The sequence below is a fragment of the Sciurus carolinensis genome, chromosome 3, assembly GCF_902686445.1.
Source record: "Sciurus carolinensis chromosome 3, mSciCar1.2, whole genome shotgun sequence".
Classification (NCBI taxonomy): domain Eukaryota; kingdom Metazoa; phylum Chordata; class Mammalia; order Rodentia; family Sciuridae; genus Sciurus; species Sciurus carolinensis.
The window spans coordinates 22,870,636-22,898,535 of record NC_062215.1 but is presented as its reverse complement, the minus strand read 5'-3'; the positions used below and the strand labels follow the sequence as shown (position 1 = coordinate 22,898,535).

The window sequence follows — 27,900 nt, the reverse complement described above, 5'->3', positions numbered from 1 at the left end:
AGAAATCACCAGTAGTGGTTTTATATTTGACCAAGTCCTTGCCTACCTGATCTAATAGGTGATTTTTTTTTTTTTTTTTTTTTTTGCAGTCCTGGGGATCGAACCCAGGGCCTTGTGCTTGCAAGCACTCTACCAACTGAGCTATCTCCCCAGCCCCTGATCTAATAGGTGATTTTAACCTTCTAGCAATTTAAGAAACTTAACAAAAATGCACCGAATTAATTAAATTTTCATCTGACTACAACTGTCAGATATAAAGCTTAGTAAGGCCAACAATATCATAAAATCAATCTGAAAAAACATTAGACAATAAGAGGTTGCTTAACCTATAGTTGTAACTCACATGCCTATTACAATAGTTATTTGATATTTTCCAAAAATAACTACCCAGTAAAGTCATTCTGTTAACAGAAAGTCTTCAAAAGCTAATGGAAATTTGTTACATATATATCACATTTTAATATATATGAATACATAATTTGAATTGACAAATGACCTAAAACTTAAAAAAAAAAAGATTCTAAAAGTGCGATTTGTTTTTAAAGTTATATAATTAAGGGAGATGAAGCCAAGTGCAAATCCTACAGCATAATTCACTTATCACTGCCTATTGTTAGTTGTAATTAAAATAAAATCATTTTATTAAATGGATTCAAATGCACTGAGACATAAAACTATAAAATCACAGTTGGATACCTTTGGGTGAGGGTCTAATCTAAAAATTAACTAAGGTCTGAATGATCGAATAGGAAAACAATGTAATGATAATTACACAGAAGCAGCTAAATTTGGTCAGCGTAAGAGCAATCTTCTCCTTCCCTCCCTTAGATTTTCCTGGTGTCACGCAATTTTTTTATTTTGAACATCTAAAAATACCCTTCTAAAACCACAGTAGTACACTAGTTAGATTACTAAAATTTTCAACTCAGTTTCCAATCTGTCACCAGTTGGGAAATAGTAATCTAAGGAAAAGGAATGAAATCCTCAGTCTATAACAAAGGTACCTGTTAATCTATAAGGAAAAATGAGACCATAATTTGAAACAAGACAACCATGGAGTTTAAATAGAAGGATTTTTTCCCAGCAACTCAGGAGTCTGAGGCAGGAGGATCACAAGTTTAAAGCAAGCCTCAGCAATTCAGCTAGGCCCTGAGCAATCTAGCGAGATCCTGTCTCAGAATAAAAAATTAAAAGGGTTGGGGATGTGGCTTAGTAGTTAGGTGCCCCTCAGTTCAATCCCTGGTACCAGTTTATGATGCTGCTGCTGCTGATTATGATGATAATAGTAATAATGCAAAATAAAATAGAAGGATTTTAAAAATTAAAACATAAAAGTACAAGACAAAGTGTTAACCCTCTAACAGAAATACTGATTCAATGAATGAAAATCTTCAATACCAAAAAAGATTACATCAAAGAATGCAGAACTTAAATATCAAGAATAATTTTGGGGGCTTGGGAGATAGCTCAGTCGGTAGAGTGCTTGCCTTGTAAGCACAAGGCCCTGGGTTCGATCCCCAGCACCCAAAAAAAAAAAAAAAGAATAATTTTGCAAAGTTTTTGCAGTGAAGACTATTAGATAATTGTTTTCAAACCAAATTTTGTTAACAAAATTCCTTAAATCTACTAGTACTCTTTCCCACTGCAAGGCCTTCTTTTTTTTTCTAATTTTTTTGTAGTTGTAGATGGACAGAATGCCTTTACTTTATTTTTATGTGGTGCTAGGAATTGAACCCAGTGAACCCAGTGCCTCACACAGGCTAGGAAAGTGCTCTGCCACTGAGGTACAGCTACAGCTCCTCCCACTGCAAGGCTTTTTAAAGAATGAAACAAGTCCAAGCTATGTTGGTGCCTATAGCCCCAGATACTCAGGAGGCTGAGGGAGGAGTATTACTTAAGCCCATGAGTTGAAGGCTGGCTTGGGTAACATACAGACTCCCATCACAAAAACAGCAAAAAAAAAAACAGGCCAGTGAGATGGGGCACACCTACAATCCCAGTCACTAGGGAATCTAAGGCAGGAGGATCACAACTAGAGGTCAGTCTCTACAAACTCAAAACCAGGTAGAGTGGTACACTCCTCTAATTCCAGCAATTTGGGAGGCTAAATCAGAAGGAGGCATGAGTATCACAAACTTGAGGTTGGCCTGGGCAACTTAGTGAGACCCTGTCCCTGTCTCAAAAACATAAACATGCAGTGCATGTCTGTAATCCCAGCATCTGGGGAGGTTGAGGCAAGAGGCCCACACATTCAAAGAGGCCTCAGCAAAAGTGAGGCACTAAGCAACTCAGTGATACCCTGTCTCTAAATAAATACAAATATAGGGATGGGGATGTGGTTCAGTGATCAAGTGCCCCAGAGTTTAATCACCAGTACCAAAAAAATAACAAAAAAGAAAAAACATAAACCTAAAAAAAAGGAGGACTGGGGATGCAGCTCAGTGGTAGGGTTCCCCTGGGTTCAATTCTCAGTACCAGGGGAAAAAAATCACGATTTATAGGATTCTGGAACAAAAAGTACTTAAATGATTTATTCTAATTCCCTTGTTTTGCAGAAGGAAATTAAGTCAGAGAAGTGAAAAGAAATAACTAAAATCCCAGTTAATCGGTGGCAAAAATCATGATTAATGAATATCCAGGTCTCTTAAATCCCAACGTAGTATTTTTTTTCTTTTGGCATTCCACCTTTTATGACTTCTGTTATTTTAGATAAATTGAACTGGCAAAGAACTATGATAGCCTAGTGTTACAGAATGTATGTGATATTACAGATTTACAAGAAAGGCAGTAAAGTGTAATGGGTAACAATAATGAACATGGATTTAAAATACCCAAATTGGAGCATATTGCTTCCTAACTTACATGAGCCTTAACATCTCCAGGCACTGATTAAATTTTAAAATGATATGTAAATGTCAGCTAATATTACCACTATGACTTTTTTTTTCTACCTTTATTTATTTTTTTATGTGGTGCCGAGGATTGAACCCAGTGCCTCACACATGCTAGGCAAGAACTCTACCACTGAGCTACAACCCCAGTCCACCACTATGACTTTAAAAAAAAAAATGTTAGTTTTTTTTAAAGAGCCCTAGTAAGCAGAACTTCCCCTCAAGAGTGAAAATGGAGTTATTAAGAGTATGATGAAGAGAAAAAGTTCAACTGAAAAAATTCTAAACTTGAATCTGAGGGCTAATCAAGATATTTAAACATCTGTCACTAATCCCACTGGGTGTTAATATAATGTTATTTAATGCACTTAAAATGAAGGGTAGACTTATTCTTTTTAGAGTAACTACAAAACAAAATATACTGGATGAAGAACTTTAGGAAAGCACATTCCCACACATTTTATGGGCTTTTTGGTGAGTTATGCAGAGCAGGATAAAAGAGTGGAATTTTTAAAAATACAGACTGGAATCTTGTTTCTTCCACTTTGGAGTTGTGTAACTTGAACACATCTCAGGCCCTCACTTTCCTCAACTGTAAAACATTTAACTGTGAGAAACAGAACTGAGTGGGGCTGAGGATGTGGTTCTGTGGTAGAGCACTTGCCTAGTATGCGTGAAGCCCAGTGTTCAATTCCCTGCACCACCAAAAAGAAATAACCGAGGTAAACCATTTTGCTCAGTGCCTGGGATGTGAGACCCATTCAATAACTATCACTAAATTTGAAAGAAAATTATCAAAATTGGCAAAAAAAGTTCATTATAGGTAATACAGTAAATATCTGAATGATGAATTTCATTTAAGTGACTACACAATTTAACACTCTGTCAACATATTAAAGATATTTATTGTATATATTTAATGCCAAGGTAACAGAGGAAGGAACAACATCTCTAGATCTCTTTAACTATTCAACAGTCATCTACTCTGGTTATTCTTCAGAGTGCTACATATCTGGCCACTCTCTTGGTTTTAATTTCCATTGTTTTTCCTGCAGTTCTAGGCCTATGTGTGAGATTTAAACCATGCAGCCTTCAGTTACAACATTCAAAAGTATACTGAATGAAACATTTCCTATAAAATGACTAGAATGAATCAACTATGGATAGATCATAAGTTTCAGTTATCTTCTCCCCAAAACGTTTGCTTTTTGTATTAGCCCTAATTGCTATTTGAAATTAGTTATTATTATTTGCTAAAGAGTGAGGTATAAGATTTCCTGCACTCAGAAAAATTCTCATTCACAGATTAACTATTCACTATCATAAAATTATCAGCTCTTTAAAAAGCAGTCTGTAATTCTGAGGTTAAAAAAATCATGTTTGGGGCTGGGGTTGTGACTCAGTTGGTAGAGTGCTTGCATAGCATGTGTGAAGCACTGGGTTTAATCCTCATCACCACATAAAAAAATAAATAAAATAAAGATATTGTGTCCATCTACAACTAAAAAAAAATTTTTTTAAATCATGTTTTAGGGCTGGGGATATGGTTCAGTGGTTAAGCGTCCCTGGGTTTAATACCTGAAACTAAAAAAAAAAAAAAAAATCGTGTTTTAGACATGAAAAGCCTATTTTATTTACCTACATCTTTTATTGAAAGTAAATATTTGAAATATTTTCAATAAATTATCAATATATGTATTACTTTATAAGAGGCCTATAATGCCAGCAACTTAAGGAGACTGAGGTAGGAGGATCCAAGTTTGAGGTCAGCCACAGTCAGTGAGGCCCCAAGCAGCTCTATAAGAACATGTCTCAAAATAAAAAATAAAAAGGACTGGGGATGTAGCTCAGTGGTTAAGCACCCTTGGGTTCAATCTCCAGTACCAAATAATAAAATAAAATAATAATAATAAGAGTTACTTATAAATTAGATAAATAAAGAGGTAAATAGTTTTAAGAAATACCGATTTTAAAAACTCCTTAACAGATAATCTAGACATTTTTCATTTTATTCTGGCATGGAACACTTCACATACTAATTGAATAATATTTGGCTTACAAACACTGTAATCATAAGCAGTATAAAAGGTTCAGGCTGACGATATAGTTTAGTGGTAGAGTGCTACCTAGCATGCACAAAAGTAAAAAGAAAAGGAGGTTTCTCACCTTCTTATTTTTACCTTCTCAGATTATACTTAGAAAGCTTTAGTTGCCTGCTACATAGTAATCAAGGTAAACAAATATACTTAATAAAGCAATAAATTTTCTTGTTATTTTTAGTATGCCACCACTACAGATAAAACTATAAAACTATCATAAAAATAGGAAATAGCAATGCCATTTTAAAGTACATACCAACAAGAGAATTCTTTCCAACAATTCAACAACCTAAAGTGAACTGCAAAATGATAAAAGAACTAATTGCACTGGCAAAGGGCTATCTAAGCCCCACTCAATCTTCAGGATTTGGAGCTTTTGGGTCCCGTTAACTGCCAAATGTGTATTCTGTAATTTTAATAACATTCTAGACTTTTACAGTAATGAAACCACCATAAATTAATCTTATTGAGCTTTGTACATTAGGGCAACACAACATCCTACTGAAGTAACACCAAATAATATTTCCTCCCATGATTAAGTCATATATGAAAACTCTAAGCCGCACGCGGTGGCACATGCCTGTAATCCCAGCTACTGGGGAGGCTGAGGCAGGACGATGGCAAATTCAAAGCCAACCTCAGCAATTCAGCAAGGCCCTAAGCAACTTAGTGAGACCCTGTATCTAAAATATTAAAAGGGACTGGGGATGTGGCTCCGGGGTTGAACACCCTTGAGTTCAATCCCTAATACCAAAAACAAAAAACAAAACAAAAACAAAAACAGAACAAAACCCTCTAAGGCGACCAATTCCTTAATTTTCCCCATTTCTCATCCACAACTTAATAGTGTAGCTCTGGATTTAAACTTCCTCCAAATGTATCCTATCTAATCTTTCGGGATAATTTCAAATATTTTCGTCAGAAGCATTTAAAGAAATGAACAGACTAAACTGAAGACCTTAAGTAAGATATTTCACCACCTCCGCGGAGCTGGCGAAGTTTCCTAAAGCTTTTGTCTCATCCTCTTACAATTTCATCTTTCGAGTGGAAATGAAGAAAAAACACCAAGTGAGATGTACACTGAGCCCTGAGTGATCCCAGGTCAGCCTGATTCTCTGCCAGAAAAAGGCCAGATAACATTTAACTCTTCTTGTGTAAGTTTCTTTCTCTCTTATCCTCTCCATGAATCTTCCTGTACATGATTATACTATTGTTATTCATCAGTAGTTACAATACTTCACTTTCAAAGGAATCCCCCGGTGACTAGTCTCTAAAGATACATGGAGACTCCACATTTCTCAAGTCCATGACTGCCTATAAACCTCGCTCAGCGGAGGAGGAAAAGTTCCTAGGAGACCACGAGACCGAAAAGGATTTTCTAAGTCTCTCAGATCTTCGTCCCAATCTCAAAGCACGTAGACATCTAAGGGTTCCCATAAACAATGAGCTACAAAAATCCAGACTAAACGGAAAGAAGAGGAAGTATCAGAACAATACCCAAACTCAACACAGGACCGAAAACCCATAGTCTCCTCCATCATCCCAGTCAGCTACCCCCACTTCCCTAGTTAAATCAAGGTCTTACGCGAGAAATGGCCCCTCACTGGTCATTTCTCCGCTCTACCGACAGCAAACGATTCACGAAAAGTGGCAGGAAGAAAAAGCTCGCTCCGACCGTTCGGGGCCGTGATGCCTTTGCTGCCGGGTGGAAGGAGGCAAGCCAAGGGTGTGTAAAGAATGGAAAACTGAGTGATCTGGGGGGAGGGGGGAATTAGGGCGCCAGGGCTAATCTCCCGCCGTGGCCCTCCGGTGGGAAGGGGCAGCAGGCGAGCAGCCTGGAGAGCTAGGCAAACCGGACGGCGCTGGCTTTCGGGTAGTTAGAAGGGGAGTGAGGGCTGGCAGCCCGGCCGGTGGTGGGTGGCGGCGCCAGGCAAAGGAGGAGGCTCGGAAGAGGTTCACAGCGGAGCGAACGTTTCGGGGTAGGAGAGCGGGGCTGGCCTTTCTCGTCGCCCGAGCCCCCCGAGCTCACACCTCAAACCTGCTCTTGGTCACTCCGTTCACGTCCCTCCTCATGGGGCCGGCGGGTGCGGCCCGGGCCGGGCGCTGCGGCGTGCGGAGTGCAAATACAGGGGGCCCCGGGCAGGCCCGAGAGTTCCGGGACTGGGAGGCGGCGGCAGAGGGGCAAAGCAGGGGACGTCGGACGGGCAGCAGAGACCACTTGGCTACTGCCGGGCCTCCACCACCTCCCGCGGCTCCCGCGGCCGCGACGACTGCTCGTCGCTAGCTCTGCTCTCTCCTCAGCCTCAACTTCAACCCAAAACAAAAACACTCCCCACCTGCCAGCAACGCCGCTCCTCATTGGGCAGAGCCGCCCGGGCCTCGGAACGCCGGGGGAGGGGGAGGAGCGCGCGGCGGCGGCGCGAGACCGCCCCTCCCCCACCACGGGCGCAGCCCCTGACAGTGCGCCCGCGAGCAGCCGGAGCTCGGCGGCGGCGGCGGCCCGACCCCCTCCCGCCTCCGAGGCAGGCCAGCCCACCGGGAGAAGGCGAGGCAGGGAAGTGCCTAAGTGTCTATGTGTTTGTGTAGGGGGGATGTGGGGCGGGAGCGAGTGCGCGCGTGCTCGTGGACTCGTGAGGGAGAGGAAAGCAGGACAGCACACCGCACGGGAGCCCCCTCTTTTGGCCCTGAACCCCTCCCCTCCGCGGGCAAACAGGCACGCACCAACCCACACAGAACCTGAGCTTTCGGCCTAGTCCTCTGAAACCCTAGTCTTGTCACTTCTTCCCCTGAACCCTGGCTCACGCATCATTTCTGACCACCCAACTCCCATCCCCTATCACTCACTGTCGCCTTGAACCCAAAGTGCAGCAGGCGGTCCCTGCTCGGAGCCATTTTCCTCCTCTTTCTGGATGTCTCTAGATTGGGGCAGTGCTGTCGCCGCCGCCGTCGCCGCTACCGTAGCTGCTGCTGCTGCTGCCGCCGCCGCCACCACCTCCCCCGCCCCAGTGGATTGCATTACGGGGTGCTGCAGGGAGGCCTGGGGGGCCGCTGCGGGGCGGGTGTCTCCCTGTGCATGGCTCGGGAAGGCAGGGCCTAATTGAGCTCAGGGGGAGGCCGAGTGCCCGGCTGGACTGCGGGGGTGGCCGCGAGGCCACACCTCAGGTCTGAGGGTCCGGGGGTGCAGTGCTAGAGCTAGGCTACCCTTCCTCCGACAGGGGGAGGGGCGCGCATCAATGGGGTAGGGCCGGGCGAGGCAAAAGGGCCTTTGGCTTCCCCGCCCCTCCGGCGCTGCCGGCGCCCAATGGGCTGTAGCGCCTGTCAGCCCTCCAATCAGGGCTCTGGTTGGTGAGAACCTGAGACTGACGCAACTTTGGCGGGAGAAACAAGCGTGTCAGGGCGAGCAGGCGGGAGCGTTTGCCCAGTTGAAACTGACTTTCATCATTCTTGGGCGCATTGTGTAGAAGTTGGTCCGCGTCACCATACCTCTATATTTTAACAACTACGGCCTTCAAGGTGCCAGAATTTGTGATTGATTTCCCACGAACGGAGGCTCAAATCAAAAGTTGAGCTGCCCCTTTAAAAAGAAACAAAATTAAGAATGTCCCAAACATGAAATATTAGAAACTGTATCAAACTCCAGCAGTCCTGGCAGAAGCAGCAATACTGCTTCTAATTGTATGCTCCCAAAGCAGTTGAGTGTGTCTTCACACCCCTTTTAATTAGTAGTTTTAGTGACTGTCAGGCTTGTTATGAATCCGATTAAGAAATGAACATTTAAGAGCACCAAGCGCTGCACATCTCTAAGGATAAGCATATTTTAGCTGGCTTGTTACCCAACTCTTAAAGCACTTTAATAACCTTTCGTTTATATCCTAATAAGTAAGGAACCTAGCTTCAGAAAACCTTCTCGGGTCCACAAACCCAGACCTAGATGTTATAGTCCTCTCTGGTCTCATACTTTCAATGTTTTTACTTCACTTCCGCCAGTGTAATAAAACAGCCTTTAAATTTAGTCACATCTAAGAGCTGTTTTCTCCCAGCAAGAACTACTGACTGATCAATTTGGTAGTAACTGCAAAAGGCAGAAAAACTGACACCCAGAGACAAATCAAACAATGTAAAACGGTCTCATGTGTCTATGAGGTATCCATGCCTGTGAACCTATGTAGAGTACTTAGGGAAGACATTACTTTTTGACTTCTTTGGTTATTTTTTGAGAAGCTGAACAGGTGAAAATTATACAAAGATTAAAATGTCACACAGAAGCATATTACTTTTTATCAAAGAAATTTATTTGCATGTAAATAAACAGGTTTTTTGTAATGTTTTGGGGGGGAAAATCCCACAGATTTTGTCTACTTTCAAAAAATGAAAAACCCCAAAGTATTTACAGAACGGCCATACACACAGAAAATCAAATTTGAAAGATTTTCTTTAGAAAAGACCCTCCCCACTGCTCCTGATGTACATTTTTAAACTCAAAATTTAAAACTCAGCACTTAAGTTGAGCATGTTTCCCAACATGGTTTCTGAAATAGTAAATACTTGCTGCCCCCTCCAGATACTAATTCCAGGATAGAAATGGGGGGCAGAACAGAAATGAGGAAAATTTCTGAAAATGAGATTGCCTAGGGACTGTGAATGTTTCCTATACTGACATCTGCTTTAAATGACTCAACTGTGGATACTGTATGACTCACTGGCTCCCTGAAAGTTTCTTCTGAAAATTCATGATATTGCTGCCCTAGATTTTCAGACCTACGCCTGAAAAAGGGTAAGTCTTTTCAAAAGTCACCAACCTCAAGCCTGGTTTTGGCAATTATATCTTACTTGCTTTCCCCTCCCCCTTCAAAAATACTTAAGACACTGGATTTGAATCTGAAATCTTCATGTACATCAGAGCAGATTTTGACCAAGAACCCCCAACATGAAGCCAAAAGACAGAAGAGGAATCAGGTCAAACTGAGAATACATAAGACACCAGCAGCAGAAGAAAGGTAGAAGTTGACTTCATGTCCTTGCCGTCTTTTGAAACAGGAGAATGAGTACACCTAGACAGGAGGGAGTTGTCCCAGGCTTGGTTTATTCAGCCTCTTCTCCTCCACCCTGTGGAGAAATGCAGTGCTCCCTGGTTCTCAGGCAGGGTGAAGCAGTTTAGCCCCGGCTCCCTGTTAAGCAAGTTCAGATGCTGGGTCAGTGTGTGGGGTGTGCCCATCATCGACAATTCAGGGGCTTATCCTTCATCCAGATCCTAACTCGGGATTCTTTGATCTGGGATGAAGACAGAAAGAGAGAAAAAGCTTCCCAGTTTACTCATTTTGATATTTGTTGGCTCTGCTTGGGGGAGCTGAGCCCCTGATACTATGCAGTACATTCCCCACAAGATTTCCCCACCCAAAACAAACTCAAAAAACATGTAACTTTTTAGTTTTCCTGCAGAAACCAACGGGACAGGATTCAAAACTAGGTGACAAACTTTTGAGAAATCCAACCTGTTGTATGTCTGAGGCTGCTACTGTATCAGCATCACAAGATAAAGCACTCAGGTATCACCTTGCCCATGTCCTCCTTAGTGTCACCCAAGACATTTGACTCTGATATGGTAACCGATAACTTTTCTTGTTCCACTTTGCAATGTTTCGTTTCCTACTTCTTATTACGTTGGGACTTGTACAAAAGTGGCAGAGTTGTTGAGAGCTGATGACCAGTAAAGGGAGAACACTAGAGGAAATGAAAGACAGTCAGGAAAGAAAGCCAAAGCAGATTTTCCAATTCTATGCTAACTCCAACCTGCAGAAAGAGCTGAATATAGAATTCTTCTTCCACATCTGATGAAGTCACTCCACTTATGACACACACACACACACGCACATGAATCACCTGGCTTTTTTTTTTTTTTTTTTTTTTTTTAAATCCAGAAGTGTTGTGCTGGGGATTATGCCTGCCCCGCTGATACAGATCCTGAATGGAATCATCAGGAATGGCACAGTGCAAGGTGTCAAAATCAAAGTAAGGCCGCAGAATTTTGAGAGAACCCTCCAAATACTGAGAACTTCTGTTGCACTCAAAACGGTCTCCTGGATTTCTATATTTGTGAGAAGGGCTTCTTATTGATGTCCCCCAGAATCCAGATTCAGACCTGTTTCTTCAAAAAGGTCCAATTGTGTTGCTACATAGTAGCAAGGGTTTATCTTCATGCTCACCTAGCATTCCAGGCCCCCATTACTTCAAGTGAGCTTGAAATTGTTTTAAGTGAACTATGGCTGCAAATTTTTCACTGTCTTATCTCAGGGAGCATACAGTGGAGTGGTTAAAGTCTGAACTCCTCCTTGTGATGAAGAGAAACAAAGAGCCCAGCTCTTAGGAATGGCATCAGTTCTCCTGCAAACAAAATGCTGGAATGCGGACTTTTGGCACATTGTGGAAATAGGAGAACTATTAATTCTATAATGGTTTTCATGCCAGTGGGTCAGGAAGGCTATCCCACATTATACCTTACTGCATCTGAAAATATGTTTACATCCCCAAAAGCCACCCTAAGTTTTTTTTAAAGGAAAAAGATAAATCATTACTTCCATAGGGAGGTAACTCCTAATATTCCTATGATGTCTGAACCCTATGAAAAAACCACCTAAAATAAAAATGTAATTTTGTTTTTTCTACTTAACTCCAAAAACAGGCTCTGACTTATTACTCTGCTTGGGCTTGATGCTAAAGTATCAGCAAAGCTACAAGCTCCCTACCATGAAATAAGCCTTCCTCTTTCACCTCCCATTATTTTGAACCCTGAACCTCATAGATTTAGAAACACTGTATAAAAACAAAGGGTTAAAATATTACAAATAAATAGCTAAAATCATCTTCCCTCTCCAATCACTCCTAAGAAACAGACACCAAACATTGCTTAAGTGTCCAAAATGACCCAAGTCCTTCATTTGCCCATGCCTCAAATGGACAACTACCCAAAGGTGAACAACCTTCATGCAAATGCATCAAGGAATGTATTGCTTTTTCATTTTCTGCCCAGCCCTTCAAATACATGCACTAAAGTGAGTTTAAAACATGGCCTAAAAATGGAAAAAGGGAGGAAAAAATATATATGAATATTTCCCAGAAAATTGTTTTCCCACCCTTCCCTCTCCTTACATCCCTCCCACCCCCCTCCCTTTCTTATGCACATATTTTTAACATTTGCTTTCTGGTAAAAGAATAAGGAATTCTTGATAACCAGAATCAAACCCTGTGGTCTCTTTAGTTGGGTCTGGATATACCTTTCTGAATTCACCCAGCTTGATGTCAAAGCCATGACTTCTAGGATTTTTAAATCAGACCTGTCTGACTCATCCCTTATTGTTGGTTTACATAAAAACTTATCATTAGTTTATTCTCTGGCTATGTTTAGAAACCAAGGTTCCTAATTGCCAATCAGGGCCACATCCATAAGATCATCATCTTCCTCCCCAATCATAAAGTCAGGGCTGAGCCTTGAGGGCCTGTCTGCAGATAAGATTGTGTTACTTGTCATAGACAAGGACTGGTCTGAAGAGATGGGTGATTTAGACCAACTCTCTGGCTTGATGCTATGAGATTTTTTCTTGTCTCTGTCTCTGTCTTTGTCCCGGTCCCGGTCTCTATCTTTGTCTTTTACTTTCTTCTTTTCCTTTTTGTGCTTCTTATGCTTCTCTGTGCTATATTCTGGAAGTGGTCGGATACCATCATCTGAGCTAGGGCTGTTCTGGTAAGATTTCTCTGCTATGGAGGAGCCTGACTCACTTTCACTGTCCAGATTCTGGGGGGTATATGCTGGTGACTTACTATGACTGGGAGAGCCACGTTCATGCTTTGGAGTGGAACCACTGATTAGTGGAGAGCCATAGTTTTTAGAAGAGGCCATCTGTGGTCTAAGGCCTTCTCCACTACTTTCCCCAGGTTTCTGCAAAGTCACTTTGGCTTTAATACTGGGGGAGCCTCCATCATGCTTGCTGATGATAATTTTTGCCACACCGGTGCTCCCCACATTTTTTGACTCTGAGGTCTTCTTAGAAGAATCCACTGAGCCCCCAGAAGTAGAAACCTTTGATTTGTCTTTATCACTTTTCTCACGTTTGCCCTGGAACTCTCCTCCTGACATGTTATGTTTTGAGGACATGGGATGGCTAGAAGAATTTGTGCTCACCCCCATCTGACCATCCATTGGATCTTCACCCCCAGGTCCACTGGTGACAACCCCATGCTTCAGTTTATCTATGACAGCTGTCAAAGATGGCTTCTTATTTCTGCTGGGAGATTTCCCTTTGGAACTCCCATGCTGGTTCTGAGAAGATGACATGGAAGAGCCACTTGAGGAAAATGAGGAGGAAGATGCTGTACAAGAATTTGATGATGGAGGAGTTTTCTGAGATAATGAGCCTGAGGATCCTAACCCTGAAGATGACTTCATGCCAGAGCTCGAACTAGTTCCAGACATATGAGAACCACCAGAACCTGAACTGATTGGGGACTTGGCTTTAGAGGATGGAGGAGTCCCAGGAACAGGCTTCATTGGAGAGGCAAGCTTATCAGACCCTCCAGGAGGCCTTGAATGAGAAGGGGATATGTTTGGTTTACTTAAAGAAGGATTCATAAGTGATGATGGCTTGCCTTGAGGTTTCATCTTTGTACTGCTAGAGCCACTGCTCAGTCCATGCTTGGTAATGGGAGAAGAACCTGGTTTTCCCCCAGACTGAGATGAATTTTTGGACTGACCGGATCCAGAAGACCCTTGGCTAGAATACATACTGCTACTTAACTTGGAACTTGAAGAGCCTTCTGATTTACTGCTTTTCATCTTGCCTAAGGTGGAAGCAGAAGATGAGGAAGAGGAGGAAGAAGAATGGCTATGGTGGCTTTTGCTGCCTGAGGAAGACACAGAACCACTGCTGGAATACTGACTGTGTGAGGAAGGCTTGCCCACCATCACTGTTCCCTTAGGAATCTGAATAGTGATTTTGGGAATGGGAGGTGTGGAAACACCTGGGGGAGTCTGAGATCTTCCTGAACTGCCTGGAGATTTGGATCCACCTGTACTGGTAGGTGGGGTGAAAGGTCGATTAGAAGAACTGTGGGATGGAGACTTTCCCTCAGTGTCTGCCTTCTTCCGCTTTGGAGGCTTATCTTTGCTTTTCCCATCATTAGAAGGGGTCCGGCTGCGCTTTCCTGGTTTGCTGTCTAATCCTGAGCCTGATAGACTACTATTACCAGTACCATTGCCTTCTTTTACCCTTTTTGAGTCTTTTCTTTCCCTAATTCCCCAGTGGTCATCAAAGGACTTTGACTACCACTGTGATGCTCCATAAGATCTGCAGGACCCAAAGCCTTACCAGCTACTGATATAATACTGAAATCAACAGTGTCAGCTTGGCTACTGCCTTTAAATTTTGTTTCCCCATTATCACCTCCAAGCATTGGCACCCCCAAAGTATTTAGTGCCTGAGATGCAAATCCTTTGAAATCATCATTATCCCCACTTTGGCTGCTTTCATCAAAATATTCTTCTCCAAAACCACTTTGGCTCTGACTGTTCAATAAATCAGGATTGAAATCTACTCCATCAGGAAAAAAATGATTGGTAGGAGAGTCACTACTGGGCTTCCAGCAGCATCTGCAATAAGGTCAGCTGGATCAGTGTATGGATTTTCATTATTATTAGTTTGAAAGACATCAGAGTCAAAGAGGGCACTCTGAGAATGCCCAGAACTTGAAGAATCTCGAACAGGGGTGCCAATGGGTGGGCAATCATCACTAGTGCTGGGAAGCTTAGAGGCTTCTTCTGCAATGTCTGAAAGGATATCAGTTACATCTGGGCCAATGCTGTCCGAACTAGATAGTCGGACCATCCTTTGAATACTGGGTTGGGGGTGAGGTACTGGTTGTGGATAAGTTGTTGGAGGAGTGCTACACTGGCTTGGAGCTGGAGTAATGTGCGGCGTATCCAATGTGTCAGCTGTCATATTGACATCAAAGATAGGGTTCTGTGAGTCAACATCCATTGAAAATAGCTCCCTCTGAAAGTCATCTTCAGTCTGGTGCTTGGGTTTGTCAGGTGGTAATCTAGATGACTTCTTCTTCTTGGTCTTGTTGCTCCCCGGGCATATTTCCATCCGGGGTGAGCCAGAAGAGGAGTTCTGCCTTTCTAAAGGGCTGCTTCCATAAAGGGTTGAGAAATCCTGGGCAGGATTATCTTTAAGAAGGTTCATGAGCATCGGGTGGTTCTTGGTGTTGCCGGCCATCGAAGAGACAGGTGGCGGCGTGTGATGAGGAGGGGTCGGACTCGAGCCAATGGTAGACCCCCCGTTCCCTGTGATTTGCAACAAACTGGTAAGAATTGGGTTCTGAGACACCTTGCTGAAGTCCTCCCCATGGCCCACCGACTCATGCCGATCTTTGATGCTCATGCTCATATTAAACAAGGTGGTAATGGGACCCCCCGGAAAGGTGTTGGTTGGTGTAGTGGTACCACTCATTGGGTTGTTGCCTGTGGTCATGCCATACCCTGGGCTGCTAGCCGGGGGCAGGTTCTTTTTCACCATGTCTTCAACTGTCTCTGCAATGAGGGACAGTGCTGGGGTGTCAGCCTGAATGGTTTCAGCCTTCCTCCGAATAGCCCTCATGGTCACAGGGATGGACATACATCTGTAAGAGAAGATGGAAAAAACATTTAATACTGCACTAGCTGCTGAGTGAAAGTCATTTTTCATTTGGGAAAACAGGCTCTAATTTTGCCCGACACTTAGATAAGCCATCACAAGTTTGCAATAAGCAAGTTTCAGGTAAAACAAGTAATCTGTAAGGCAAGAATAGCTCTATCAAATGCCAAAGCTTTGGATATATTCATTCTAGAAAGAAACTGACCCAGTAGGCACTTGCTAACCTCTTATGAAAACATACCAAAAACAAATCACAAACAAGAGTCCAAATAATTAGATTCTATATTGAGCTAAAAGGAAACTGGTAATAATAATGGAACTCAGTAATAGAATACTTTACATTTAGGGCATTACATATTAATTAATGTGATATGTCATTTTCTTAGTGAACCACTAAAAAAGTCTCTTGATCCATCAAGTTCTAAACCTTAATGGCTTAGATCATCCCAAAGTTGCACTGTTGTAAAAAGTGGTACAGCTGATATGAAATCTTGTTTATTTTAAAGGAAAGCACCTTTAACTTTCCAGGTAAATCAGTATTTTTTAAATATATACTTGAAAACATTTTGCTCTACAACATAAGTCAGAAAACTTTCCTTATCCCACCGGACAGTAGTAGTACTGGTTTGTAGGCCATAGGTGTTCTGTCCAACTACTCTGTCATCTTAGCTTAAGAGCTGCCATAGATGTGTAAAATGAACATCGGTGTTCCGATAAAATTTATTTACCAAAATAGGCTGCTAGTTCCTGCTTTAGGAAAAAAAATCTCAAAGTTACATATTAATGTTTCTGGGAAGATGACTGGCTTAAGTATATTCTCTCACTGCCATTTAGTATGATATATCTCTTAAAAAGTCACACAAGGGGCTGGGGAGATAGCTCAGTCAGTAGAGTGCTTGCCTTGCAAGCACAGGGCCCTGGGTTCGATCCCCAGCACCCAAAAAAAAAAAAAAAAAAAAAAAAAAAAGTGGCACAAGATAGGTGGAAAGAAATGTGCATCTCGGGGCTAGGGTTGTAGCTCAGTGGTAAAGCACTTGCCTAGCATGTGTGAGGCACGGGGTTCAATTCTCAGCACCACATATAAATAAATGAATAAAATAAAGGTCCATCAACACTTTAAAATTTGTTTTTTAAAATAGAAATGTGCATCTTACTTCACTGTCTCCCACCTTTAAGTACCTAATGCCTGACCTAAAATTACCTACCTTATTTCCTATTACTCCATTGTGACATTAAATTAAAACAAATAAGTTTAGATCACTTTTAAACCCCAAAATAGAGAAGAGTGAATTCAAAGGAATGACTGTGATTTTCTCCTTTATTTCCAATTCACTCTTAATACTGAAAACATACTCTCATTGGACTCTGATGGAAAAGGGTCAGTGCTACCTTTGAACAACTTTGGCAATGAAGTCATCTGTGCAGATTAGTGCATCTGAGAGTCCCTTGTAGAGTTTACAGCTCACATGTGTTGAGTCCTGCACATCCATTACCACTGAAAGATAAAACATATAGGAGACATTTGTGATCATTTGTTTCTGACCTTCCAAAGATACAGGGATCAAAGTGCTCCCAAGAGAGGTGTTAGCCACCCACACAACTCACCACACACCAAGGAGTCATTCACAGGGTGCTGGAAAGATACACTGAAACGGGACTCTGAGAGGGGACACACTTCAAACTGGAGGAGCCCAGGAGAATCTAAAAATCAAAGAAAAAGTTCATAAAACAACCAAATATAAGACATGAAACCAATAACAATCCTTAAATATACAGAGTAAAATTTTTTTTCCTCCCTTTTGGAAACTAATTTTCTCTCTCTCTCTCTCTCTCTCTCTCACATACACACACACACACACTCTTTCTAGGTCAACCACAGATGACAGAAGGAATCAGATTCCAATAAATTCCAGTTTATTGTTGAATTTCTCAGCAACAAAAAAGTAACTAAACTTTCAAATTTCTAAGATGAAGATATATGATACCTTTTTTTTCTTTTTTTTAAGCACTAGTGATTGATAGGTGAGTACTGTACCAGTGAGCTACATCTCTAGTTATATATACTTCCTAAGCCAAACATTCTAGTAGCCCAGGCACAAAGATCACATACTTTCTTGGGAAAAATCATGCAACTCTATAAGGTTAGCTCCATTACTCTCCAGTGAAAACTCATTTTTAGTACCCTGAAGCTATTTGGAGAATTCTCCTAAGATTCAAACACAAGAAATGCTCTATGTCATTACTCCCAACTCTTGAAATTTTCTTTGGTACTGGGGAGTTAACTAGGGTGCTTTACAACTGAGCTATACCCCAAGTCTTTTTTTATTTTAAAACACAATCTCATAAGGCCCAGAGTTCAATCCCCAGCACCGCAAAAAAAAAAAAAAAAAAAAAAAAAAATCATTAAGTTGCTTAGGAGCCTCACTAAATTGTTGAGGCTGGCCTCGAATTTGCAATTCTCTTGTCTGTCTCTCAAGTCACTGAATTATACGTGTGTGCCACCACACCCAGCAATTTACTGATTTCTAAAGCAATTTTTATTCCCATAAATGATATCTATCTACCTTCCCTGTTTCTTCTTGCCTACCTTGTACACTGATACACTTTTATAGGAATGCTTTATGACCAAGTTAAAAAACTTAATCAGCTAGAGCAGCCAAAATTTACATGGAAACATCTAATAGGGCTGGGGTTGTGGCTCAGTAGTAGAGCGCTTATCTAGCATGTGAGGTACTGGGTTCGATTCTCAGCACTGCATATAAAAAAATGAATAAAATAAAGACCCTTCAACATCTAAAAAAAATATATTAAAAATTTTTTAAAAACATCTAAAAGCTAACTGTTTGAAAAATATCAGAATTTTGCAATCCTGAGAGAAGAAGAAAGGGGTACAGATCTCCCTTTTCAAACCATATGATAGCTGGTTGGTACATGCCTGCAATCCCAGCAACTCAGGAGGCTGAGGCAAAGGATCTCAAGTTCAAAGTCAGTCTCAGCAATTTAGCAAGGCCTTAAGTAACTAGCTAGATCCCCTCTCAAAATAAAAATTAAAAAGGGCTGAGGTGTGGCTCAGTGGTTAATTGCCCCTGGGTTTGATCCCCACTACCAAAAAAATAAAATAATTAAAGTCATACATGATAAAGTTCTCCAAAGAATGGAGATAGATAATATACTAAAATATACTAAATATACTGGAAAACACTGTCCTAACAACCTAAAATTTAGATATCAATAAATTGTCTCACTACAAGGTACCTGCTGCAATATACAGGCTTTAAAATAACCAATTACATTACAAGGTTTAGAAAAAGAGTTAAGACCATGGCAAAAAAAATAGTGGTTTCAATGCCAATTTGAACACATTGGTTTCATCAAAATCATTTGTTGTAATTAGATTTCCAACTCTTCCCACTGAGGTTTAATTTCAATTCATCCAAGTGTGAAAACCAACATCTGTAGCTTTAAAAGCTCCACAGTGTTTTGATGGGCAACCAAATTCAAGAACCCCAGGAATAGTTACTTCCCATCTTCCAGTAAGTATATCAAAAGGAAAGGCAGTACCTTCTTTTAAAATAGTTCTTTTGACACAGCTTCCAATTAGGGTGTTATAGGCCACCTGGTGTCTGATTATATTCAGAATAAGAGGAACTCGACCAGGGTGCTGAAAGGTGATTTTGCTAACAAGCGTTCCCTGTAGACTTCTGCCATCAGGAAGAGGAGCATCCTTGTTGAGGAAATAGCAGTGCTGCTGACCTGGAAGAGCCTGGCAAAAAGAATAAAGTAAATGAATGCTATTTACCAATCCATTGTATTCTGAGACAAACCACCCTGGAAAAAGTCTACTGCCCAAAAAGTATAGCGAAGTCTTGGAAAGTAATACAACTCCACATTAAATTCTTTGACTATCAGACATGGTAAATGTTAATCAGTTATTCATCTGACTGAAAGGATTCCTTTTTAGGAAATGCTCTGTGCTGGTGGGATCCTAACTTAGCTAACATAAAGATTCCCAGAAATGTATACTAAAGAGGTTTCTAAACCATAAAGGCAAAAGCTGCTGTGGCTTTTACTTTCTTCTTCTTCTTTTTTTTTTTTTTGGTGGGTGGTATGGGATTGAACACAGGGCCTTAGGCATACTAGGCAAGTACTCTACCACTCAGCCACATATCCAGCCCTTTTTCTAAAAATTTTATTTTGAGACAATACTCTAAGTTGCCAGACTGGCCTCAAACGTGTGATCCTCCTAACTCAGTCTATCGAGTAGTTGAATTACAGGAGTGCACTACTGTACTCAGCTCAAAATCTGTATTTTTAATAAAACATCCTTTATAATTACAATGTACCCAGAATTTGTGAACTACCGTTCACCTAGAATATCATCAAATATTCAGATAAACTCAAGCCCACATGAGGTTCTGAACCTTTCAAACTGAGTCATCCCAACATTTTGCTCTTTTATGTACTTAAAGGACTTTTTCAATTATAACTCATGGCACTTGAAAGAATGAAAACGATAAGAATTTTTAACATCTGGTTATAAAGCTTATAAAAATTCAGAATGCCATTAAAATCTTTTTTCTCTTTGAAAAATGTCAACAAAGAAATATGCATTTCTATTTCCCAACTCGGAAGCTCATGACCTTTTTCTTTGGTATGTTTCAGAGACTTTTGTAATTTTTTGCCTGAGTGAGGAAACAGATCACAATCAAGCCATCTAAATGAAAGCTGTCAGACCTCAATAATGCTATAAAGGAAGATTCTGATTTTGGACCTAAACAAAACTTACAACATTCTAGCTCCACAGGGCCTTACTTACAGCATAAAATCGCATGTTGTGATTTAAAGGAATGGGGTCAGGATCCTTTGACAGCTCAAATTGAGTGATCAGTTCATAGAGGGGTACATAAGTTGGCTGAGTCTCAATAATGGAATTCCTGGAAAAAGATTATTATAATGATCACATTAAGATCAAAATGTTCACAGTTCAATTTTCCCTTCACAAATTTTACATTCACCCCTTTATTTAAAAAGTACTTATTAAGCATTTATAAAACACTATTAATATGTATACCCCTGGGTACTTTTTTGAGGTCTACAAGATTGTAAGCTATCCAAGGTAACTGAATTTGAATTTTCCTGCTCACATTCATACCAAGTTTTAGCTCTTGTTGCTCAAAACTTACCAGCAGTTTGGTAAGGACTTTAAAAAAAATGATAAAAACAAAACTCACCTGTGCAGTTCTGCAGTTTCTGAACAAACGTTCTAGATACTGGGATTGGTTGGGGAAATTTCAAGAAGAAACAGGCAGGAAGATCAACACTGTTGGCACTGGTGATGGAGGAGAAGGAAGGGGTCCTTCAAAAAAAGGGTGGGGGAAGAGTTGGATTTTGATTTGATATGAAAATGAAAACTCCAAACACCTATTGTTAGACATGTATCACAGACAAGTATTTACAAGGTCTATCAAAGGTCATTCTTTGAATTCCCTTCTAACAATTCCGAAACATTATCTGTTAATGCTGAAGTTTTTACTCAGAAACATTTATCCTGGGGCTAGACTGTAGCTTAGTGATATGGCATGTGTTCAACAAAGGCAAGGAGCTGGGTTCAATACCCAATACCAAAACTCAAACCTAAAACAACACATTTATTCAAGACAGAGAATGTTGGTTATAAGTAGACCTTAGAAGACAAATATTCAAATAGATACTGAACAAAAGGGAAAATAATGGACAAAACAAGTAGCCAAGCTCTAAAAATTCAAGTGGTAAGAGCCAAGTGAAATATTGTTTCACACTGGTATTAAAGTTGAAAAAATGGACTTTGCTTTTCTAAAATTATTTTTAACTTACCATTTGTTGTCAACTGGATGTGACCCCATAATTAATGGTGCAATTGGGAGTTTATACATAGCAGATGTTCCTTCAATTGTCACTGATGCATTCATGCCCAAAGATCGAGGAACTAGAAATAGGAAAGAAAAAAGATATTCTTCAAACTAACACAAATTATGTGGATCACTACATTAAAAAAAAATCAAAACTGCATTATATAATTATATATCAGCCATAATTTATCATAATTTATCATAATTTATCTAACTCCTACATAATTTACAATGCTAGAAATTATCTTTTTAGCCAATCGCTATTAATTTCTGTCAGTAAATAATATAAGAAACAATATAGAAAAAAAATTTTGAACCAGGCACAGTGGCAAACACCTGTAATCCTAGCAACTATAATTCCGATTTGTTGGGATTACAGGAGTGTACCACCAAGACTCGCTTCAGAAAGAAATTTTTTGAAAGGGCTTGTTAATGACACTTATTTTATCCAACTTCAGAACACATTTAAATATGATTATAATTATGCAATAGAGTCAATGATTCAAGTTACAAGGGGGCCAAATGAGGTATTAGGCCATTTTTCATCATCTTTTGTTAATAAAGTTCAAATAGAAAAGAGCATCCATTACTATAGTTCTTTAGTAAGTTGACTACTTTGTTCCCCTCTTTAAAGAAATGAGTAAAGGCTGGGAGAAGTACCACACACCAGGCTGGAGCTGTAGCTCAGTGGTAGAGCACTTCCCCAGCACGTGTGAGGCACTGGGTTCAATTCTCAGCACCACATATAAGCAAATAAAAAACAAATACAAATAAAGGTTCATCGACCTTTATTTTATTAAAAAAGAAAAAAAAGAAGTACCACACACCTATAATTCCAGCAACCTGGAAGACTGAGACAAGAGGATTCTAAATGTAAGGTCAGCCTCAGTAACTTAGACAGACCCTCAGCAACTTAGTAAGGCCCTGCCTTAAAAAGAAAAATTAAAAAGGACTGGCAATATAGCTCAATGGTAATGCACCTGAGTTCAATCCCCAGTACTGAAGGAAAAAAAAAAAGGAGTAAAGCTTTTACTATATATGTGTGTATATAAGTTTGTGTGTGTACATATTTATATATGCACATGTGTAGAGATGTGTGTGTGGGTGTGTGTTTAACCAGGTACAAATGGTATGGACAGAAAATTCATTAAGTACCAAACCAAAATTTCAAGCAGGTTGGGCATTCAAATTTTACAAGTATTTTTAAAATACTGGACAAAATCTTCAGTTATTTACAGCTAAAACTTACCATTATTCTCATGCAAAATGATAGGAGATGCAGTCTTATCATCCAGAAGGTCAGAGGGAGAGGCATAATACTTCATGTTCATTAAATGACCTATGAAAAATAAAAATCATTACTGCATCTTTAGTATATTACAAATAAAGAACAGAATTCACAGGTATATAAACCTACATACAAGAAAATAGTTTCATAGATATGAGGAGCCATGCTCCAAAGCAGCTTGCAAAATATGATAAAAGTTTAAGTATTAATTCTGAAAGCAACAATTTACTTCACACAATTGGAAAAAAAAAGAGGGGAGGGTAGTGCAGGTACTGACATCTTAGAACACATTACAAAATATAGAAACAACTGATATTTTTCTCCTTCTGCTTATATCTTTATAAGTCCAAGGTGAAATTAAAAGTAATGACTCTGAAACTAAAATTAGACATTTTTCTAAATAATTAATAGAAAAACCTACCCCCACTCCTGGGAGTGAGATAGCCAACACTTCCATGAAGAATCTTATCCAAGGGACCAGCATTAGTTGCTTTCCTGCAAAACAAATTATCTATGTTTGCTTGTATTTAGGCACAGAAAGTCTTAGTATATAGTGTGATACTGACAGCAGCCCTTAAAAGTCTTATAAAGTGCCAGGCACAGTGGTGCATGCCTGTAATCCTAGCAGCCCAGGAGACTGAGGCAGGAGGACTGCAAGTTCAAAGCCAGCCTCAGCAACACAGAGAGGCACTAAGCAACTCAGTGAGACCTGTCTCTAAATAAAATACAAAGGGCTAGGGATGTGGCTCAGTGGTTGAGTGCCCCTGAGTTCAATCTCCAGTATGCCCCCAACCCCAAAAAATAAAAAAGTCTTATAACTGGGCACAGTGGTACATGCCCATGCCTATTATCCCAACAACTTGGGAAGCTAAATCAGGAGAATCCCAAGTTCAAGATCAGCCTGCACAATTTAGCAAGACCATTTCTCAAAATGAAATAAAAAGGGCTATGATGAAGCTCAGAGGTAGTGCTTCTGGGTTCAATTCCCAGTACCATAAAAAAAAAAAAAAAGACCTTATAATGAAAAATGCATTGGGTTTGATCCCCAGCACCACAAAAAGAAAAAAAAAAAAAAAAAGTCTTATAATAGTACCCTAATGATTCTGTCCTTTAATTGGGGTATATCAAATATATTTCGCCTTCAAAATAAATGGATTGGGCTGGAATTGTGGCTCAGTAGTAGCCCTGGGTTTGATACTCAACACCACATATAAATAAATGAAATAAAAGATCCATTGACAATTAAAAAAATATTTTTAAAAATCTAAAAAAATAAAGAGATTATTTCTAAGGACACACCATTATGTAATATGGTGAATAAAAATTACAACTATACTACTACGTATCAGATAGGAGTCCAAGTATGATAAGTATTCAGATAAACCATATGGAATACCAAACAACATCTTAGTGATACTGATTTATAAGATGGAACACAATTATCATTTAGAAAGGGAAAGCAATGATCAGATGGACAGTATTTTGTTATGTATAATATAGATATATAATGTAATAATACACATCCATATAGATATGTATAAATAATAGGATAATCCCCTGGGTGAAAAAACGAGAGTCACATAGAATTGATTCTTTAGCCAGTCTTACCAGTACATAATTGCCATTTTAGATAGATCTTGTTCTAAGGATTGGAGAGCCAAGTACATTTTAGTCTTCAGTTTGCTGGAGAGTAGATGAGGATAAAATGAGTAAATCACTGAATGTACGTGTGTGTGTGTGTGTGTGTGTGAACATATATAAGGGTGTATGTGTATAGACACAAACACACACTGATACAGAAAGCACAGCCCTACAACCCAAACAACTCAGGAGGCTGAGGCAGAAGGATCCCAAGTTCTAGATGACCTTCAGCAACTTATCAAGACCCTGTCTCACAATAAAAAAATAAAAAAGGCTGGTCAGTGGTAAAGTGCCCCTGGGTTCAATCCCCAGTACCAAAAGAAAAGAAAGAAGGCCTAAAGGGCAAAAGCATGTTGGAAGCAACAAGATTTTTTTGTTTTTGTTTTTGTGGTGCTGGGGACTGAATCCACAGTCTTATGCATGTTAGGCAAGCACTCTACCACAAGTCACATCCACAGCCCTAAAACATTTTATTAAAAAAAAAGAATCAAGTATGGGGGCTGGGGTTGTGACTCAGTGGTAGAGTGCTTGCCTGGCGCATGTGAGGCACTGGGTTTGATCCTCAGCACTGCATATAAATAAATAAAGGTAATAAAATAAAGGTATTAAAAAAAAAAAAAAGAAGAACCAAGTTTGGATTGGTGGCACACACCTGTAATCCCAGCTACTTGGGAGACTAAGGCAGAAGGATCCCAAGTTTCAAGCCAGCCTCAGCAACTTAGAAAGAAAATATTGAGCAAACTAAAAATTAAAAAAAAAATAAATAAAAGGAGCTGGGGACACAGGACAAGGTGGCACACACCTGTAATCCCAGCAACTCAGGAGGCTGAGGCAGGGGGATCACAAGTTCAAAGACAACCTCAGAAATTTAGTGAGGCTATAAACAACTTAGCAAAACCTGTCTCAAGATAAATAAATAAACAAGTACATAGGGCTGGGGATTTAGCTCAGTGGTTAATACCCCTAGGTTCAAAACCTCAGTACCAAAAAAATTTTAAAAAGAGTAAAAGTTTTAAAATAACAAGTTATTATTTCCACAATAACTAATTCCTTGCATCCTGGAAATCAATATGTTGAAGGCATGTTAAGAATACTGTATTTTAGTGAGGCATGGTTGTGCATGCCTGTAATCCCTACAGCTTGGGAGGCTGAAGAAGGAGGATCACAAGTTCAAAGCCAGCCTCAAAAACTTAGTGAGGCCCTAAGCAAGCAACTTAGTACCAAAAAAAAAAAAAAGAAAGATAGAAAAATAATCTGTATTCTGGCTTTATAACTTACTAATACAGATATTAAAGATCTTTAAAAGACACAGAAGTCAAAAAAGAGCTACAGACTGCACTACACATAGAAATCAGTAATGATCTATGATAGGAGAGTTAGCAAATTTCTAAGCACACAATGACTTACAGACTTATATACTGGTTCTTCCAAAATGCAAAAAGTAAATAAATTTTAAAAAACAATTACTTACTTGTCTCCTGGAAGGTTATACAGATTAACAAGGCCCTTAAGATGCTTAGAAAATTCATCAAAATTTTTTTCCCTAAAAGAGTTTAGGGGAGAAGGGAAAGAGAATACAAAATATAAGTATTACTCAATCTTATAAAAAAGTGCCAAAAATTGACTTTCATAATCTGCTTTAATCCTTTCACCCCAAAGTTTCTTAAAGTCAATAATATTAAAAGAAGAAGAAGTAGAGTCCTTTCTCTTTCTGCCCCATTTTTCTGGAAAAACTGTTGATAAGCAATATACAAGTCAATCAGCTGGGCACAGTGGCACACACCTGTCATCCCAGCAGCTTGGGAGGCTGAGGCAAGAGGATCTCAGGTTCAAAGCCAGCCTCAGCAAATTAGCAAGGCCCTAAGTAACTCGATGAGACCACATTTCTAAATAAAATCTTTAAAAAAAAAAAACAAAAAACGGAAATGTGGCCCACTGGTTAAGCACCCCTGGGTTCAATCCCCAGTACTAAAAAAAAAAAAGGCAATATAAAAGTCAAAAGGACGACTAGGGTTGTGGCTCAGCTGAAGAGCACTTGTCTAGCACATGTGAAGCACTGGGTTCAATTCTTAGCACCACATATAAATAAATAAAATGAAGGTCCATTGCCAATTAAAAAAAATATATATTTATAAAAAAGTCAAAAGGAAGAAATAGTCAAAAGACCTGATAATTCACATATTAATTAGCTCCTAATAACAAAACCTAGGGGGCTGGGGTTGTAGCTCAGTGGTAGAGCACTTGCCTCATATGTATGAGGCACTAGGTTCAATCCTCAACAACACATAAAAATAAAGGTGTTGTATCCATCTACAACTAAAAATATGTTTAAAAAAAAATGAAACCTAGTTTAAGAGAATCATTTTTCTTTCCTTTGAATATTTAACCGAGACTGAATGCCAATAGAAAATAAAATTTTGAGCCAAGTGTGGTGGTACACACCTGTAATCCCAGGAACTCAAGAGGAGGATCCCAAGTTCAAGGTCAGTCTCAGCAATTTAGCAAAATTTTGTCTCAAAATTAAAAAAAAAAAAAAAAAAAAAAAATGTGGGGCAGGGGGAGACTGGGGATTTAACTCAGTGGCAAAGTATCTGGATTCAATCTCCACAAAAATAATGATTAAAAAAATAATAAATTTTTATAAAGTTTCTGATTGTAGAAGTAATGATAAGAAGGATAAACTAGGAATCTTAGCCAAATGAGCCCTTGTGGGTAGGTTTAGGAATCCCACACATTTCAATAATTCATCTCTTTTCAAACTTAAAGGGAAAAAAAGCTCTAGAAAGCTAAATAGCCATGATAATCCCAAGCATTTTATCAGACATGCTCTGAGCATTTACTGATCACTTATAATCCACAGTGTTATGAAGACTGCAAAAAAAAAAAGGGGGGCTGGGGAGATAGCTCAGCTGGTAGAGTGCTTGCCTCGCAAGCACAAGGCCCTGAGTTTGATCCCCAGTACGGGGAAAAAAAAAAAAAAGACAAGCAGCAACAAAATATGTTCCCTACCTTAATCATTTATACTAAGTGAATGAAAACATCACATACAGGTTAAGATTCATTCTGAGGTTACCAATTCTGAATAGGCTTATAAAATAACTTTAGAATATCACCAGTTCGTAAGTTAGTACAGTCTCCTACTTCTCCAGAAATATTGGCTCTTTCTGGAGTGTGATGGTATTACACCTTGGCAGAATTACTGATTCAATGAAATTATCAAAAGGTTATTTTTTTCTAGTGCATTATAATTTTTAAGAACTTGTTCAAATTTGGTTATAAAGCACATTATTCTTATGGACTGAGAAGGCTTAGTGCAAAACTTCCTTTCCTTGACCTTAACACTCTTAAGACATTGCCCATGTGGTATTCCAGTACTTCAAGTTTAAAACAAAACTAATATAACAGTTT

At 39.7% G+C, this 27,900-nt stretch overlaps 2 protein-coding genes across 6 annotated transcripts in view; both read right to left on the bottom strand.

Annotated features, from left to right (window-relative positions):
- Positions 1-8,211, bottom strand: part of Fbxl20 (F-box and leucine rich repeat protein 20) — a 99,166-nt gene extending 90,955 nt beyond the window's left edge. For 3 of the 5 annotated variants that reach the window (XM_047545702.1, XM_047545705.1, XM_047545704.1), the window contains exon 1: positions 7,022-7,310. In XM_047545702.1, the coding sequence (XP_047401658.1) occupies positions 7,022-7,063 (42 nt within the window). In that variant the 5' untranslated portion in view covers positions 7,064-7,310. Of the gene's footprint in view, positions 1-7,021; positions 7,311-7,834 lie in introns of those variants that run through there. The other 2 variants (XM_047545701.1, XM_047545706.1) reach the window with 2 other exon arrangements.
- A 2,690-nt stretch (positions 8,212-10,901) lies between these two features.
- The window catches only part of Med1 (mediator complex subunit 1), a 30,355-nt gene continuing 13,356 nt past the window's right edge, over positions 10,902-27,900 (bottom strand). The window contains 13 exon segments of the mRNA XM_047545709.1: positions 10,902-14,257; positions 14,260-14,619; positions 14,622-15,661; positions 17,065-17,170; positions 17,281-17,376; positions 19,237-19,438; positions 20,492-20,609; positions 20,903-21,031; positions 21,529-21,640; positions 22,813-22,902; positions 23,273-23,346; positions 24,460-24,534; positions 25,964-26,035. Of these exon segments, the coding sequence (XP_047401665.1) occupies positions 12,405-14,257; positions 14,260-14,619; positions 14,622-15,661; positions 17,065-17,170; positions 17,281-17,376; positions 19,237-19,438; positions 20,492-20,609; positions 20,903-21,031; positions 21,529-21,640; positions 22,813-22,902; positions 23,273-23,346; positions 24,460-24,534; positions 25,964-26,035 (4,327 nt within the window). The 3' untranslated portion in view covers positions 10,902-12,404.